General features: G+C 46.1%; 1 protein-coding gene across 2 annotated transcripts in view; it reads left to right on the top strand.

The window, feature by feature from the left end:
- LOC143806981 (solute carrier family 13 member 1-like) overlaps positions 1-19,196 on the top strand; it is a 143,479-nt gene that overhangs the window by 111,420 nt on the left and 12,863 nt on the right. For both annotated transcript variants that reach the window (XM_077288093.1, XM_077288092.1), the window contains exons 11-14: positions 1,673-1,774; positions 4,272-4,372; positions 5,662-5,789; positions 5,992-6,153. In XM_077288093.1, coding sequence (XP_077144208.1) covers positions 1,673-1,774; positions 4,272-4,372; positions 5,662-5,789; positions 5,992-6,153 — 493 coding nt within the window. The remainder of the gene's footprint in view (positions 1-1,672; positions 1,775-4,271; positions 4,373-5,661; positions 5,790-5,991; positions 6,154-19,196) is intronic.

Here is a 19,196-nt window from a genome sequence, read left to right as displayed (position 1 = left end):
AATGTTGTTTATTAACTATTTGTGTGATATATCTCTCTGATTTAAGGGAATGAAAAGTCAAAGTTGGAAAATTGTGAAATTTTCCACATTTTCGCCATATTTCAGTTTTTTTCACAAATAAACACAAGTCATACCGAGCAAATTTTACCACTAGCATGAAGTACAATATGTCCCGAAAAACAGTCTCAGAATCAGCAGATTCGTTGAAGCGTTCCAGAGTTATAACCTCATAAAGGGACAGTGGTCAGAATTGTAAAAATTGGCCTGGTCATTAACATGCAAACCACCCTTGGGGGTAAAGGGGTTAAATTATAAATCATATTAATGAAAATTGCCGCACTGAGAAGATGTTAGCACTTGAGGAATTACTTTCAATCTGCCAATCCTGGGTGAGGGATGCGTTTTGAAATATTCTCTTGCAATGGCGAATGTGCCCCTGGAATGGAGATAAATCGTACACAGATTACACGAACGTGTATGTGAGCCCAGGACAATTGCAGGCCGGGGAGATAAGGATCTGGCATATTTGACTACTGACTGCTGATCATGAGACAAGCTGCTGTAAGGGTACCGTCACACATTGAAATTTCCATCGCTACGACGTTACGATTCGTGACGTTCTAGCGATATCGTTACGATATCGCTGTGTCTGACACGCTACTGCGATCAGACACCCTGCTGAGAATCGTACGTCGTAGCAGATCGTTTGGAACTTTCTTTCGTCGCTTGATCACCCGCTGACATCGCTGGATCGTTGTGTGTGACAGCGATCCAGCGATGTCTTCGCTTTAACCAGGGTAAACATCGGGTAACTAAGCGCAGGGCCGCGCTTAGTAACCCGATGTTTACCCTGGTTACAAGCGTAAACGTAAAAAAACAAACCGTACATACTCACCCGTCGGTGTCCTTCAGGTCCCTTGCCGTCTGCTTCCTGCTCTGAGTGCCGGCCGGAAAGTGAGAGCAGAGCGCAGCGGTGCTGCGATCTGCTCTCACTGTACGGCTGCACTCAGAGCAGGAAGCAGACGGCAAGGGACCTGAAGGACACCGACGGGTGAGTATGTACTGTTTGTTTTTTTACGTTTACACTGGTAACCAGGGTAAACATCGGGTTACTAAGCGCGGCCCTGCGCTTAGTTACCCGATGTTTACCCTGGTTACCCGGGGACTTCGGCATCGCTCCAGCGCCGTGATTGCAACGTGTGACCGCAGTCTACGACGCTGGAGCGATGATTATACGACGCTGCGACGTCACGAATCGTGCCGTCGCAGCGATGAAAATTTCAATGTGTGACGGTACCCTAAGACATGTCTGATAACGGCTCTTAGGCCGGGGTCACACTTGTGAGTGCAATGCGAGAAACTTACGCATCAATACCCGGCACTCAGGACCGGAGCGTTCATCTGCATGGATTTCTATGCAGCCGCACGCTCCGGTCCTGAGTGCCGCGCCACATTGTATTACATTGCACACACTAGTGTGACCCCAGCCTTACATAGAGACACAGCAATGCTTGGCCAAGCAAATGCTCTGGGTAATGGGAGAGACAGCAGGGAATGCCGCCAGCCGGTTGATCGGCGAACAATCCTTCAGCCAACAACCATCTGATGTGTACGGGGGCTTTACTCTTGTATGCAGTCTAATTGATATATACATTTTTTTTTTATCTTGCAGTTACCAGGAGGTGGTGACACTTACAGTCTTCCTGTTAATGGCCTTGTCCTGGTTCACACGGGACCCTGGATTTATCCCAGGTTGGGATTCACTGTTTGGACTGTGAGTTGTGCTAGGTGGATATAATTATGTGTATATATTTATTACTATGTCATTTCACTGGTGTATCTGTTAAGGGGGCGATTGACAAAAGAGACAGTTCTGAGCAAGAATGATCTGTTGAAATCTAACTTGCTTGAGCCTTCTTTTCCCAGACATCTGCCCTTGGGAGGCCTCAGTGCATAGTCAGCCAATCCACCTGATATCAGTTGACTGACTTTTTGTGCATAGCTAGGTTTATGCATAGCTTCTAATTGGTCTTTTCATTGTTTTATGTGGAAAATGACAAAGTGCAGGTTGTCCTTCCTATTTACATATATAAATATGTCATCTGTCAGTCATTCTTCTTGGAAATGCACACTCAGTTGTCCTCTTTGTATCTTCTCCCGTGCGGGCAGCTTATACATTAGAAATGGGCTTTTGCATTGATCCTTGTTATCTTCCCATGTGGTTTATTTCCACTTAAGCCCATGTAACGATGGTTAGTGGTGTACCTACAACAGGGTATTCCCATCTTAGAGGTTGGCTCATTGGAGGCGACCACTTTCAACGTGTGATCATCCTACTCCCAGCACCCCTGGTAAACAATGATTTTGCTGGGGTCAGTTTTGCATGATGGAGATTGAGAACGAGAGCCACTCATTAAGTGCAGAGGGGCTGCGACTGCATATGTTCTCCATACTGTCCAGATTCCCTAATGGTGCCTTTAATAGGGGGTTGTCTTTATAGGACAACCCCTGTAAGGTATTCCCACCAAATAATTTTCTGGCATATCCACTGATGTCTCCAGAATGGAGGTGAGAATAGTGAAGTGGCCGTGCAGGTCTGATTATGTGGGACTCACATCTGTCCTGTGCATACGCCATGTTTCTAGGGTGGCAATTCTTTTAAAGCATTCATGGCATATAGACAAGAAGACTGTAATATCCGCTAGGTGTGGGCTTTACTGGGACGTTAAGGGTCACGTTTGTTGATTGCTGCAGACACAGGTTCCACAGTTTCATAGACCGGTAATGATACAGTCATGGCATTCAGCCCTTTCCCCCCAATCTGCCCATTTAGCACTATAGTGATTTCAAATTACCGTATATACTAGAGTATAAGCCGAGATTTTCAGCCCACTTTTTTGGGCTGAAAGTCCCCCTCTCGGCTTATACTCTAATCATACCCAGGGGTCGGCAGGGGAGGGGGAGCGGGGGCTGTATAATTATACTCACCTGCTCCTGGCGCGGTCCCTGCAGGTCCCTGCTTCCCGGCGCTGCAGTTTCTTCCTGTAGTGAGCGGTCACATGGTACCGCTCATTACAGTAATGAATATGCGGCTCCACCTCCCATAGGGGTGGTGCCGCATGTTCATTACTGTAATGAGCGGTAACGGTGACCGCTCACTACAGGAAGAAAATGCTGCGTCGGGAAACAGACGTGCAGTGACCGCGCCAGGAGCAGGTGAGTATGACGGGGGCAGTGCGCGATATTCACCTGCTCCTCGTTCCACCGTCGGCACTGCTGTGTCTTCCACAGTGACGCTCAGGTCAGAGGGCGCAGTGACGCGATTAGTGCGCGCCGCCCTCTTCCTGAACGTCAGTGCAGAAGATTGGAAGACACAGCGGCGGTCAGCGGTGGACTATAGCAAGTGCCGGGGGCCGGAGAGGTGAGTATGTAATTTTTTTATTTTTTTAATCGCAGCAACAGCATATGGGGCAAATATCTGTATGGAGCATCTTATGTGGCCATGTGCAGCATGATATGGGGGCAAATATCTGTATGGGGCATCTTATGTGGCCATTTGTAGCATGATATGGGGGCAAATATCTGTACGGGGCATCTTATGTGGCCATGTGCAGCATGATATGGGGGCAAATATCTGTATGGGGCATCTGTATGGGGCCATGTGCAGCATGATATGAGGGCAAATATCTGTATGGGGCATCTGTATGGGGCCATGTGCAGCATGATATGAGGGCAAATATCTGTATGGGGCCATGTGCAGCATGATATGGGGGCAAATGTCTGTATGGAGCATCTTATGGAGTCATAATCAACATTTGTGCAGCATTATATGGGGCATATTTTAATATGGAGCATCTTATGGAGCCCATCATAAACTGTATGGAGCATTATATGGGGCTCCTGATTCAATATGGATATTCAAAAACACTTAAACTACTGATGTCTCAATTAATTTTACTTTTATTGATATATATTTTTATTTTTGAAATTTACCGGTAGCTGCTGCATTTTCCACCCTAGGCTTATACTCGAGTCATTAAGTTTTCCCAGTTTTTTTGTGGCAAAATTAGGGGGGTCGGCTTATACTCTGGTCGGCTTATACTCGAGTATATACGGTAACTATTGGGGGTCAGCAGACCCCTTTTGTCCTCTGTAGTGGCCTTCCCTTATCAGTTGTCTAGGTCATATCCCGTGGATATATATAAAAACTCAAGTTATATAATTAATTCTATATTTTTGTATTTTGTTGTCTGTTTTCTTTGCATGAACAGGAAAGGATACAAATCGGATGCTACCTCAGCTATTCTCTTTGGCTTTTTATTATTTATAATTCCTGGAAGAAAGCCCAGCTGGTGGTGTTGTAGATTAAAAGGTAAGGTTTTTTTATGAACCTTTCTAGTGTGGTTATGATAGGACGTTTTGCACATAATGCAGCACACTGTGTATTCCTACAATTCAGCCAGAACGCACACCCTCATAATTCTGCTGCTTTCCTGTTACTGCATTGCAGACAAACGTGGCTCAGCTGCGGCCTGGGTCTCGCTAGGTCCTTGCTGCTTGTGGTGTGACTGCAGGCTTCCTTCTGCACAGTGCCGCTATCACTCCGGTGCTTTTTGGATGAGTAAAATTCAGACCTATGAGAAAAAAATGGGAGAAAATCCAGTATAAAATGAAGATATCACTCTATTTCAACATTCCATGTAGGCAAAGTGGCCACACATCTCCGTTAATGTGTTCCGACGGCAGGTTCTTAATCATTACAATCGTTACGATTAGACCTTGCGGTTGAGACGCATCGACAGGGAAGTGAGGCCACTTTGCCTTCATGGAATTTTGAAATAAAGTGATCTCTTCATTTTATACTGGAATTTCTGGCCACTTTTTCTCATGGATACTATTTGTCTGGGAAAGCCAACAGGCCAGCCGGTATGACCGTAACATGCGGCTGTACAGAGCTGAATTGCTAATCTCATTGTTTATTGCATTCAGACCTATTTAAACTAGTTACTATGTGCAGATAAATTCTGAATATGCCGAGTTCCCTTCATTTATCAATTGTAAGTCTTAGATGCCGGCCCCCAAATATTACAAAAATGACGCCTTTTGAAGTATGGGCTTGCAATGATTGGGTGCCCTTTTCCCAGACTCTAGAATGCAGACAAATAGTATACTGGTTGCAGGAACATTGATTTTCTTACTTTTTATCTAAGTTGTGAAGAAAACTATAGATTAATATCTGTAAAAGTCGAGGAAACACGGGTATTTTAAGTTAAGCCAAGCTCCGCTATCACTGGCAGTCCTGTGGACCATTAATGGACAATCAGCAAGTAATTACCTATCCTATGAATAGATAACTTGATATATTGGTACCGTCCTTTAATTGTCTGTATTATGCCCAAATATATCAAGTAATAAAACCCTGAAAATGTTCAGTTGTAAAGAATGAGCTTCTAGCTTTCTGACTTTTCTGGTCGAGAATATCCCCGGATTTTGTGTGATATGTGTTGTTCCAGTGTGTGACAGTGGGTGGGATGAAGATGGAGGGCTTGCTGGGAGCTTGGTGGTACAGTAGCAGCCTTCCTTTCCAATGAAAAAATAAATGGTGCATGTAGTCCGGGTTTCTATATCTGTTACTATACTATTTTGCCATTCTCATTATAGAAAAGCCTAAAGTGACGGCGGCAGCAGAATCCACACCAATGATCACATGGAAGGAGTTTGAGGAATGCATACCTTGGCATATTGTTGTTTTGGTTGGAGGTGGCTTTGCTCTGGCTAAGGGATGTGAGGTAAGTGATCTATTAACAAAAAACGATCCCGCACCTTCTCTTTCTCCAGAAAGCAATATTTCTAAAATGATAAATCGCACGTTTAAAAGTTATCTACACGGTCCCCAGTATAACATATTATAATAATGGGAATGAAATGCCACAGAAACGTTCATGTATAGCTATCTGATGTACCGACTCTAATGACTGTTTCCTTTTGTAGGTGTCCGGTCTGTCCGTGTGGGTTGGCCACAAGATGGAGCCATTGAGCAGCTTGCCGGTGTGGGTGATTGTACTGATTGTTTGCCTGTTGGTGACTTCTGTCACAGAGGTGGCCAGTAACCCAGCAACCATCACCATATTTCAGCCAATCCTATCCTCACTGGTAAGAATAGTACAGTAGGAAACATTTATATCTTTAAAGGGAATCTGTCAGCAGGATGAATCCTCCTAAGCTGTCTATATGGGCCTGTAGGTCCTAGGAAGCTGAATAACATGATACCTTGATATCTGCTATTTTATTTCAGCACAAGTCAACGAATATGTGGGTATTGTATGTCCACTGTAATATATACAGCCTATAAATGTGTGACACAAAATATCACATTTTATGAGTTGCATATTAAAATTATATAAAAAGGGATAAGGGAGAAACTCCCCAAACAAGAAATGTGCTGACCATGGGGGATCACAGATATACACACACTTTTCTCTATCGCCTCATTGGGGGACACAGGAACCATGGGTGTATGCTGCTGCCACTAGGAGGCTGACACTATGCAAATAAAAAAGTTAGCTCCTCCTCTGCAGTATACACTCTACCGACCGAAAGTAGGATATTCAGTTTAGCTTAGTGTCAGTAGGAGGTGGACACGGGTCTTTCATTAGACCCTTATCTACCTCAATGTGCATCATTTTCTTTCAGGTTTTCCGGAGGGATACAGGGTGAACAGTCACACCTGTAATCCCACATTATAGACTATGAGTATGGCGTGTACTGCCACCCCGTAGCCTCACAGATCCGATAGCAGGACCATGATCCTAGCACACAAGCGTGCTTAGAAGTTCGGTCCTAGCTCCGTCTCCCACCCACTCGCCCACCAGAGCCTGTTGGTTGGAGGAGACGAGGACTTCCACCATCAGCTCCATGGACGTCTGACACCTTTCTCGGTTTAAGGTTAGTAACGGACGGCTTGGGAGTTTTTGAGGTGAGTATTTCCACCACCCGTCCCAGTTAAGAAATCAAGGGAGATAGATCCCTCTGGGCCTTTTTATTATACTAAAGACTGCTTTTACCAGGCTACCTTGTCCTGTTTTGTTCGGCAGGTCCCATGGGCAAGGATCGTCGCTGCACTGCAGCGTCTTTGCTGACACCTCTCTTCCCCTCGTTCCGGAGGACCGCCCTATCTTCCTCCGGCGTGGCGACTTTTCAGCTGCGCTGCCTTTAATTCCGGCGGCGGGCGGCCGCTCTGCCTCCTCGCTCCGGCACGGCAGTCTCTACAGGCAGCCCCGCTGCCTACTTCCTCCGGCGGGCACGTTCCTCTGTTGTCCGGCGCGGCGACCTTGGCGGCAGTCGCGCTGTTCCCCTTTCCGCCGGCCGCACCGCTTGTTCTTCAGCGCAGCGGCCCTCTCCGGTGGTCGCCGGCCTCTAATTTAGGTCCTGGCTTCTGCCCGGGCCTACTTCCGGGGCCGTCACTCTGCCCATTTCCTTTTTCATTGGGCGGGCTTTTTTCCCGCCCGTCATTCTCTCTCTACCGCTTCCTGCGCAGGGCGCTAACTCCGCCCACTACTCTCATCCTTCCCAGTCGCCCTGGGATCACCACCATCTTGCTCCTCCGGACCCGGTGGCTAACCCGCCCCCCCCACTCCGACTTCTGAGAGCGGTTCTTTTTCCCCAGCGCACGCTTTCTCTGGCTGGGTCCCCTGCATCCTCCTTCGGTCGCCGTCTCCCTGCTGGTGCCCTGGACCTGTGCGATGATGCCGGTCGCAGCTACAGCCGGGAGCAGACTACAGGACTCTACTTCTGCTGTGAGTAGCTTGGCTTAGCAGCCTATTACTCCCCTCTGCATCTCACCTGTTCCCCTAACCTTCGGGCATCATTTAGTGGGTCTGCTCACCAGGCCTAATCCTAAAAGGAGAGCGTTCTCGTCCTCCTGCTTCCTCTTGTCAGCTGCAGCAACTCCACTGTATCACACCGTCCAGGAGTCCCTAACCCGGGTGAGACCGAGACCCCTATCCCTGGGTGGGCTTTCACTCTGTCTCAGTCTGTGGCGGACCTCACCAGGATGTCACGACACTGGTGTCCGCACTTGACCGCAGTTGCCAGTGGGTCACAGGATTCTCCGTCCGGCCTTTTCAACACAGGCCACAAGAGATCCAGACATGAGCGAAAGTCTAAGTTCCTTTCCCGCTCTATCTCGCCCTCTGGTCTGGAACGGTGAGATCCCTCTTCCAGATCCTCCTCTCCCGAGTCAGACGGGCGTCCTCGGTCATGTTTGCAGAGGAAGTTTCAGACTTGGTTTCCCTATAGGCCTCTAGCATGAGTGATAGGCTACATAGCCTTATTGTTGCGATCAACCAGACCTTAGGCATCATGGATACCTCTACGGAACCCGCAGAATAGGCGGTTTCGTTTAGACGGTCAAAACCAACTTCCAAGGTCTTTGCCCCACACACTGAATTGGTGGTGGTACTTGCCAGGGGAAAGGTGAACCATACCAGATGCTTTCAGACAGGGAAGCGTCTCGGCATCCTATATTCCTTCTTCCCTGAGCTCATCGCTAACTGGACTGATTCCTCGGCAGGAAGAGGGCAATTCTGGACTAGTCAGTCCCCAGACTGTCTACCAACTTGGTCCTTCCACTTTCCAATGCACATGGATTCCAAGGATACAATTATAGAATCGCTGGATAAATCAGCCTTTGAAGCAGCTGCTTCTGCTTTGTGCCTCTGCCATTGCCTGTACCTGGGTCTCAAGGACCATAGCTAGATGGACCAAACAGCCGTGTAAGGGCACCCCGGCTGGAGCTCCTCTGGGGGAGCTAGCCGACCTGACGGACCAGATTTCCTATGCAGGGAAATATTTGGTATCTGCCTCCCTAGATGCGCGGCTTGTGCAGCTCAGGCGTCCAGCAATATGGTGGCCCTCCGGCGGAATATTCGGCTCTACACACGGCAGGCGGACTTGTGTTCAAAGTAGTCCCTTACCAGCCTCCCCTTCCAGGGGGCCCGTCTCTTTAGCTACATGCTGGAACAAATTATTAAGGATGCTACAGGAGGCACGAGTTCCCTCCAAGCCTCGCCGGCCTCCCCTGAAATGGCAGTTCAGCTCCCTTTTGTCCTTTCGCTGTTTCGCGACTTCGGAAGATTCCTCTTGCTAACACAGACCGCGGTGTCATCTGGCTAGAGAAAAGGCTTCCTTCAGGCCTACTCCTTCCCGGCGTTCCCGCAACTCCCATGGTAGGTCCACCAGGCCTAGACCTGGCAGATCTTCCTTGGCATAACTCGTGCTAAGGGTCCAGCACTCCTCCCAGTTTGGGCGGGCATCTCCTGTTTTTTTCAGGGATGTTTGGCTGGCCTCGGTAGAGGACGCTTAGATCAGGGAGGTGGTATCCTCTGGATACAAGATAGGGTTCGCTTCGCGGCCCCGGAATCGCTTCTTCAAATCCCGCCCTCTAAAAAATCCTACTCTCATCCCAGGTTTCTTTGCGTCCATTACCTTCCTTCTTTGTTCGGAGGTTATCGTTTCCGTCCCACAGCAGGAACGCTTCACAGGTTTCTATTCAAACCTGCTTGTACTGCCGAATAAGATCAGCGCAGTTCGACCCATCCTGGCTCTGAAGTTAGTGAACAGAAGGTTCCGCCTACGGCATTTCGGGATGAAGTTCCTCTGTTCAGTTCTGGCTTCCATGAAACCACTGGAATTCCTGTGCTCCATAGATATCCAAGCTGCCTATCTCCATGTTCTGATTTTCCCAGCACACCTGAGTTTCCTGCGTTTCGCGGCGCAGAAGAGTCATTTCCAGTTTGTCGCCCTGCCGCTCGGTCTTGCGACCGCTCCCAGTGTGTTCATAAAGATCATGGCTACATTTATGGCCATTTTGAGGATCGGGGGCCTAGTGCTCATTCCATACCTCGAAGACATCCTAATCAAGGCTCTGCCCCTCTTTCAGGCCCAGGAGAGTCTGACCATCGTCCTCGACTCCCTGTCCCATTTCTGGTGGCTGGTCAACAGAACAAAGTCTTGTCTTTTTCCGAGTCAGCGCCTCGTCCTCTTAGGCATGCTGTTTGACACCCGTCAGTCGAGGGTTTTTCTTCTCGAGAAGCGGGCAATTCTCCAGGATGGAGTTCGCTCTGCAAGGCCCTCGGCTGCCTTCCTTCCGTTCAGCAATGAAGGTCCTGTGAAGCATGGTGACAGCATCGGAAGCGTTCCTTTTTGCGCTGTTCCACTTGAGACCACTTCAGCAGGCCATCCTTTCTCAGTGGGACAGTTCTGTGCTGTCTCTGGATCATCCGATTCGGCTTTCCGTCCGATTTTAATTGTCTCTCAACTGATGGCTGTCATCTCCTCTCATTCCCCAGGTCCGGTCCTCCCTTCTCGCCCATGGCAGGTGGTGATGACGGTTACCAGCCTTCCTGGCTGGGGCGCGGTTTCTCGCCATCCGTCAGTGAAAGGGGCGTTGGTAGGAGCAAGAGTCATCTCTGCCGATCGACACCCTTGAGATAGGGGCCATTCTTCTGTCCCTGACTCACTGGCAAAGGCTTCTCAGAGGTCTGCCAGTCAGAATCCAGACGTCCAATGCCTCGGCTGTGGCATATGACATTCACCAGAGAGGGAATCAGAGTCTCTTGGCAATGGCAGAGGTATCCAAGATCCTCCTCTGGGCAGAGACGACTGTTTCGGCACTATCCGCAGTGCATATCCTCGGCGTGGACAACTAGGCCACAGTGTTGTTTTCTGTCGCGAGGGCCTTGCGGCAGGAGGATGGTCCCTGCGGCAGGAGGATGGTCCCTGCATCAGGAGGTCTTCCTTCAATTTTGCCTTTGATGGGGAACTCCGGACGCGGATCTCTTGGCGTCCTGACTGCTTAGGAAGGTTCCACCATTTCTTTCCAGGTTCGCGATCCTCTGTGGATACTGATGCTTTGGCCATTCCTGGGTCGCAATTTGTACTTCTCTATCTGTTTCCTCCCCTTCAATTTCTTCCCAGGCTGTTGAAGATTAATGCAGAAGGGGTGCCGGTCATTCTGACCGCACCAGATTGGCCCAGAAGGTTCTGGTTCGCTGAGATCACCAATCTCCTTGCGGACTCCAACTGGAGGCCCCCAGACAGGCCAGATCTTCGGTACCAAGGACCGTTCTGCCACAGAGTTCTTGGTTGCTCAATTTAACAGCTTTGCTGTTGAAACCTTCCATTTCGTCTGTTTTCTCAAGGCGGGACTTTGTGCTGGCCTTGCCCTTAGTTCTCTAAAGGGTCAGGTAGCAACCCTTTCCATTCTCTTTCTGAAGTCCCTTTCAGTAGTCCTTAGCTACTGTCTATCACGGTACAAAGATTTATATCCGTCCCGTTCTCAGATCAGAACCTTTCTTCAAAGAGTGGCGCTTGCAGCTCTCAGGCGCTTGCAGACTCCTGTGGATCCCTGGGACCTCAATCTTGTGGTTCCCCCCTTGAACCTCCCCATGAGGCCTCACTGTCTTTTCTGTCCCGCAAGGTGGCGTTTCTGGTGACCATCACCTCCATTAGGCGCGCCTCGGAGTTGGTGGCTCTCTCCTGTCGCCCCATTTCTTGGTTCTTCACCAGGATAAGGTAGTTTTACGGCCTTCGTCGCCTTTTCTTCCCAGGGTGGTGTCCTCCTTTTACTTTAATAAGATCGCCCTTCCCACCTTTTGTCCTGCTCCGACCTATTCTCTGGGACGTTCGCTGAACAGGCTAGACCTGGTCAGGGCGGTGAGGATCTATTTGTCTAGGACCGCCTTCTTTAGGAAGACGGACCGTCTATTTGTCATTCCAGACAGTACGCCAAGAGGCCTGCCGGCCTTCAAGGTTACGATTGTTCTCTGGATCAGACTTGCTATTCTGGAGGCTTACCGGGTCAAGAACAGAGTGACTCCTCCTGGGATTAAGACTCACTGTGCCCCGGGCAGTGGGCGCCTCCTGGGTAGTACACCATGGGACATCCACCCTACAACTTTGCTAGGTGGCAACCTGGTGTTCCATTCACTCATTTGCCAAATGTTATAAGCTCCCATACCTACGCTTCGGCAGTTGCCAGCCTAGGCGGAAGGATCTTGCAGGCGGCAGTGGTGAGTCCTGCGACCTGAATGGAGTTTTTCTGCTGTTCCCACCCCAGGGACTGCTTTGGGACATCCCATGGTTCCTGTGTCCCCCAATGAGGCGATAGAGTAAACAGGATTTTTGGTTGCTTACCGTAAAATCTGTTTCTCGGAGCCTTCATTGGGGGACACAGCACCCTCCCAAGTTGAACAGCTCTGTTTTATTGTGTTATATTGTTAGTTTAAGTTTTCTATCTTTTACATGTTGCTTCTCCTACTGCTTTCTCACTAACTGAATATCCTATTTTTGGTCGGTAGAGTGTATACTGCAGAGGAGGAGCTAACTTTTTTTATTTGCATAGTGTCAGCAGCATACACCCATGGTTCCTGTGTCCCCAATGAAGGCTCCGAGAAACAGATTTTACGGTAAGCAACCAAAAATCCTATTTTTCCAGAGGCAGATTATATATATATCCTCCGATTGCAGAACAGATTATCATATATTAAGCTGTGGTCATAGTTGATAATATACCATATAGTTCTAACAATGATGAAAGATTGTTCTAATACTTTATACCAGTGCATAACATGATTTGCAGAGGAAATAATATATCAAAGTGCCACAGTTGTTGTGGTTCATAATTGGTATACAAGTCCTAATATACCAAGTGGTGTGAACACTCCTTTTGTGTTCCCTCATGAAATCTATAGGTGAAACGCTTGTTGGGCATGTTGCAGTAACTGTGGGGTCGGTATCTACTTATTAATCTCGAATGTCCTTTTTCCATGCAGTATTTCATGTGATGTTGACTCATTTCAGGCTGTCGTCAGGTATGAGCACAGAGCCCTTTTTTATACGATACAGGTGTGCACCAGTCACCTTAGATGATGTGGTCCACACCACTTGGTATATTATAACTTATACAGCAATTATGAACTACAACAAATGTGTGTGTATATGTGTATATGTGTGTATATATATATATATATATATATATATATATATATATATATATATATATATATATATATATATATATATATATATATACAGTACAGACCAAAAGTTTGGACACACCTCATTTAAAGATTTTTCTGTATTTTCATTACTATGAAAATTGCAAATTCACACTGAAGGCTTCAAAACTATGAATTAACACATGTGGAATTATATACTTAACAAAAAAGTATTAAACAACTGAAAATATGTCTTATATTCTAGGTTCTTCAAAGTAGCCACCTTTTGCTTTGATGACTGCTTTGCACACTTAGTTACATAGTTATTAGTTATTAAGGTTGAAGGAAGACTTTAAGTCCATCTAGTTCAACCCATAGCCTAACCTAACATGCCCTAACATGTTGATCCAGAGGAAGGCAAAAAAAAAACATGTGGCAAAAAGTAAGCTCCACATTGGGGAAAAAAATTCCTTCCCAACTCCACATACGGCAATCAGACTAATTCCCTGGATCAACGCCCTATCAAGGAATCTAGTGTATATACCCTGTAACATTATACTTTTCCAGAAAGGTATCCAGTCCCCTCTTAAATTTAATTAACGAATCACTCATTACAACATCATACGGCAGAGAGTTCCATAGTCTCACTGCTCTTACACTAAATAATCCGCGTCTGTTATTATGCTTAAACCTTCTTTCCTCCAGACATAGAGGATGCCCCCTTGTCCCTGTATCAGGTCTGTGATTAAAAAGATCATCAGAATCTTGTATTTTATACATTAAAATAAGATCACCCCTTAGTCTTCGTTTTTCCAAACTAAATAGCCCCAAGTGTAATAGTCTATCTTGGTATTGCAGACCCCCCAGTCCTCTAATAACCTTGGTCGCTCTTCACTGCACCCGCTCTAGTTCAGCTATGTCTTTCTTATACACCGGAGACCAGAACTGTGCACAGTATTCTAAGTGTGGTCGAACTAGTGACTTGTTTAGAGGTAAAATTATGTTCTCCTCATGAGCATCTATGCCTCTTTTAATGCATCCCATTATTTTATTTGCCTTTGTAGCAGCTGCCTGACACTGGCCACTGAATGAGTTTGTAATCCACCCATACACCCAGGTCTTTTTCATTGACAGTTTTGCCCAGAGTTTTAGAATTAAGCACATAGTTATACATCTTATTACTTCTACCCAAGTGCATGACCTTACATTTATCCCCATTAAAGCTCATTTGCCATTTATCAGCCCAAGCTTCTAGTTTACATAAATCATCCTGTAATATAAAATTGTCCTCCCCTGTATTGATTACCCTGCAGATTTTAGTGTCATCTGCAAATATTGAAATTCTACTCTGAATGCCCCCTACAAGGTCATTAATAAATATGTTAAAAAGAAGAGGGCCCAATACTGACCCCTGTGGTACCCCACTGCTAACCGCGACCCAGTCTGAGTGTGCTCCATTAATAACCACCCTTTGTTTCCTATCCCTGAGCCAGCTCTCAACCCACTTACACATATTTTCCTCTATCCCCATTATTCTCATTTTATGTATCAACCTTTTGTGTGGCACTGTATCAAAAGCTTTTGAAAAGTACATATACACTACATCTACTGGGTTCCCTTGGTCCAGTCCGGAACTTACCTCTTCATAGAAGCTGATCAAATTAGTCTGACATGAACGGTCCCTAGTAAACCCATGCTGATACTGGGTCATGAGATTATTCCTATTCAGATACTCCAGTATAGCATCCCTTAGAATGCCCTCCAGGATTTTACCCACAGTATAGGTTAAGCTTACTGGCCTAGAATTACCGAGTTCAATTTTTGTCCCCTTTTTGAATATTGGCACCACATTTGCTATACGCCAGTCCTGTGGTACAGACCCTGTTATTATGGACTCTTTAAAGATTAAAAATAATGGTCTATCAATGACTGTACTTAATTCTTGCAGTACTCGGGGGTGTATCCCATCCGGGCCCGGAGATTTGTCAATTTTAGTGATTTTTAGACGCCGCCGTACTTCCTGCTGGGTTAAGCATTCTCTTGATGAGCTTCAAGAGGTAGTCACCGTAAATGGTCTTCCAACAATCTTGAAGGAGCTCCCAGAGATGCTTAGCACTTGTTGGGCCTTTTGCATTCACTCTGCGGTCCAGCTCACCCCAAACCCTCTCGATTGGGTTCAGGTCTGGTGACTGTGGAGGCCAGGTCATCTGGCGTAGCACCCCATCACTCTCCTTCTTGGTCAAATAGCCCTTACACAGCCTGGAGGTGTGTTTGGGGTCATTGTCCTGTCTAAAAATAAATGATGGTCCAACTAAACGCAAACCGGATGGAATAGCATGTCGCTGCAAGATGCTGTGGTAGCCATGCTCGTTCAGTATGCCTTCAATTTTGAATAAATCCCCAACAGTGTCACCAGCAAAGCACCCCCACACCATCACACCTCCTCCTCCATGCTTCACGGTGGGAACCAGGCATGTAGAGTCCATCCATTCACCTTTTCTGCGTCGCACAAAGACATGGAGGTTAAAACGAAAGATCTAAAATTTGGACTCATCAGACCAAAGCACAGATTTCCACTGGTCTAATGTCCATTTCTTGCATTCTTTAGCCCAAACAAGTCTCTTCGGCTTGTTGCAGTAGTTTCTGAGCAGCTATTTTACCATGAAGGCCTGCTGCACAAAGTCTCCTCTTAACAGTTGTTGTAGAGATGTGTCTGCTGCTAGAACTCTGTGTGGCATTGACCTGGTCTCTAATCTGAGCTGCTGTTAACCTGAGATTTCTGAGGCTGGTGACTTGGATAATCTTATCCTCAGAAGCAGAGGTGACTCTTGGTCTTCCTTTCCTGGGGCGGTCCTCATGTGAGCCAGTTTCTTTGTAGCGCTTGATGTTTTTTGCAACTGCACTTGGGGACACTTTCAAAGTTTTCCCAATTTTTCGGACTGACTGACCTTCATTTCTTAAAGTAATGATAGCCACTCGTTTTTCTTTACTTAGCTGCTTTTTTCTTGCCATAATACAAATTCTAACAGTCTATTGAGTAGGACTATCAGCTGTGTATCCACCAGACTTCTGCTCAACACAGCTGATGGTCCCAACCCCATTTATAAGGCAAGAAATCCGACTTATTAAACCTGACATGGCACACCTGTGAAGTGAATACCATTTTCGGTGACTACCTCTTGAAGCTCATCAAGAGAATGCCAAGAGTGTGCAAAGCAGTCATCAAAGCAAAAGGTGGCTACTTTGAAGAACCTAGAATATAAGACATATTTTCAGTTGTTTCACACTTTTTTGTCAAGTATATAATTCCACATGTGTTAATTCATAGTTTTGATGCCTTCAGTGTGAATGTACAATTTTCATAGTCATGAAAATACAGAGAAATCTTTAAATGAGAAGGTGTGTCTAAACTTTTTGGTCTGTACTGTGTGTATGTATATATATATATATATATATATATATATATATATATATATATATATATATATATATATATATATTGCACGGCCTGCAAAATGTCCCGCACACGGATGGCACACTAGGATGTCATCCATGTGACACAGCCCGGCGCCTGAGAAGAGGCGGTACAGTAAGCGCTGTTCCCCAGCACCGGGTGCTTAAAGACCGCTCTCATCGTTCTCCCCTGCTCTGTCGGCGATCAGCGTGAACAGAGGAGAGAGATGAGAGTTGTATTCAAGTGAGAACAATGACAGCAGGTGGCAGCTGATGGGAGTAATCCTCACCTGCCGCCTGCGCTATAAATAAATAAATAAATGAAATAAATGGCTTGGGTTTCCCTGTATTTTCTATAACCAGCCAGGCAAAACTTACAGCTGGGGGCTGCAACCATCAGCTGTCAGCTTCAGCAAGGCCAGTTATCAAGAATAGAGGGGTCCCCATGCTATTTTTTTAAAAAATAATTATTTAAATAAATAATTTAAAAAAATGGCTTGGGATCCACCCCATTTTTGACAACGAGCCTTGCTAAAGCTGACAGCTGGGGGCTGGAGTTCTCAGGCTGGTAAGGGGCCATGGATATTGACTCCACCATCCTCAGCCTACAAAATAGCAGTCTGCGCCTGCCCAGAAAAGGCACATCTATTAGATGCAATCATTCTGCCACTTTGCTTAGCGGTGGCAAGTGGGGTTCATATCTGTGGGGTTGATGTCACCTTTGTATTGTCAGGTGACATCAAGCCCAACGGCTTAGTATTGGAGAGGCGTCTATAAGACACCTATCCGTTACTAATCCTGTAGTTACATGGTAAATAAAGACAGGGCCAGAATAAAGTCTTAGAAATCAAACAAAACTGTGTTTTTCATTTTTATTTAAAAATAACAAACCTAATTCCACCGAATTCGCCTTATTCCACCGAAGCCCTTGTTTCCTGTAATAAACCAAAAATAAGAAAGCAACAATATCCCTCGCCTGTCCGTTGTTCTGTCCCGCGCCATAATACATGTCTGGGAGAAAAATAGTTTCAACCTGGATGGTGCCAATATGTGGCCGTCCAGACTGAGAACCACTGGTGACTGAGTTGCTGCAAGTATTGCACACACAAACACTGACATCTCCATTACCGTTTTTTCCGCTACCGGAAATATCAGGACGTGTGAAAGCTGCCTTACTGTGGGTGTTGCACTTTCAGTCCTGCAGCTGGGCATCTCCATAACATTCTTAACCTGCAGATTAACCCTATATCTGAAGGTTAGTTGCCTTATCGGACATGATTGGTTCCCTTTTAGAGAGAACCTATTAGTACCCCAGATAGGTTTTTTTTTTTTTTAGTAAATGTTTGTATTGTCCATGCAATAACAATTCTGGAGCTGCTTTTTCTTAGAACTCTGAAACGAGTGATTCCACTGTTATAATCTTGTATTATCGAATATGTGCCGGCATGGCCGGGCTGATTAGTGACAGACTGATTTAACACTTAGAATGGGAACTCCTAGTTGTCAGTTTACATGCATACATTTCAAAGTAGAACAGGGGATCGTTAGGCTGCAGAGTTTTGAGAAAAAAATGTTCCAGATTTATGGAGAGTATCATCTTTTACAATTACAGACATGCCTGAAGTTGCTTTTTAAAGCATATGGACAACTTTTTAAGTGGTTTTCATTACGTTTGTTAGCCATTTGACATGTGAAGCCTCTATGTTCCCCTGCACATAACAGGCTGCTGAATTGATTAACTATGAATCTGTCAGTAAGCTTGTTCTGACTCCAGAGTTTGTCTTGTTTACTTTCACTTGAGCTGATGTATGACCACATGAAAGTTTTACTCAACTTTGATGTGGTCATAAATCAGCTTTGAGGAGTTCTGGAAAATAAATAAAACAGTTGCAAACCTGTTGTCAAAAGGAACACTTCTTAAGTCACGTCCAGCTGCTTGATGCCCTCCTCATGCCCTGTTCAGCTGAGTTGGGCAGTCTTGTTCTGTGTGCTCATTACTTTAAACAATGTTTAAATTGTTCTTTATAGAGGTCTGCTGGAAATTGTATGTGCACATTCAAACATTAAAATGCAATTTATTGGACAATGACATAATACAAGCCCAAATAAATACCCCAGTAACTGCTTCTTAACTATACACTCTTGGGGCTCGCTCACTGGCGTATAATACAAAGGAGTGAATGTGAGAAAACCTTGCATTGTACTCGCACCAATGTTAGTAAATGGGTCCGTGATCATCTGCAAGTTTTTCCACAGCTCTAATCGAACTAAGGCAAAAATCACAGAATGCTGATTGCACTCGCCAATGCAAGTCAATGGGTGCGAGAAAAAAATCGGACGGTACATGGACCATGTGTGTGCCATGTGATTTTTACACAAACATCTCAAAGGAAACTCAAGATTTCATCAGCCAAGTACAGTAAATTCACACCCCAAACCGTCAGGATAGAATAGATATCTATATATATATAATTGTCTAAGGGGTACTTCCGTCTGTCTGTCCTCAACTTCCGTAACGGTTATTCATTCGCTGATTGGTCTCGCCAGCTGCCTGTCATGGCTGCCGCGACCAATCAGCGACGGGCACAGTCCGATTACTCCCTCCCTACTCCCCTGCAGTCAGTGCCGGGCGGCCGCTCCATACTCCCCGCAGTCACGGCTCACACAGGGTTAATGCCAGCGGTAACGGACCGCGTTATGCCGCGGGTAACTCACTCCGTTACCGCCGCTTTTAAACCTGTGTGA

The sequence above is a fragment of the Ranitomeya variabilis genome, chromosome 2 (assembly GCF_051348905.1).
Source record: "Ranitomeya variabilis isolate aRanVar5 chromosome 2, aRanVar5.hap1, whole genome shotgun sequence".
In the NCBI taxonomy this organism is placed as follows: Eukaryota; Metazoa; Chordata; class Amphibia; order Anura; family Dendrobatidae; genus Ranitomeya; species Ranitomeya variabilis.
The sequence above is the reverse complement of the archived record's forward strand: the minus strand, read 5'-3'. Positions and strand labels throughout refer to the sequence as shown.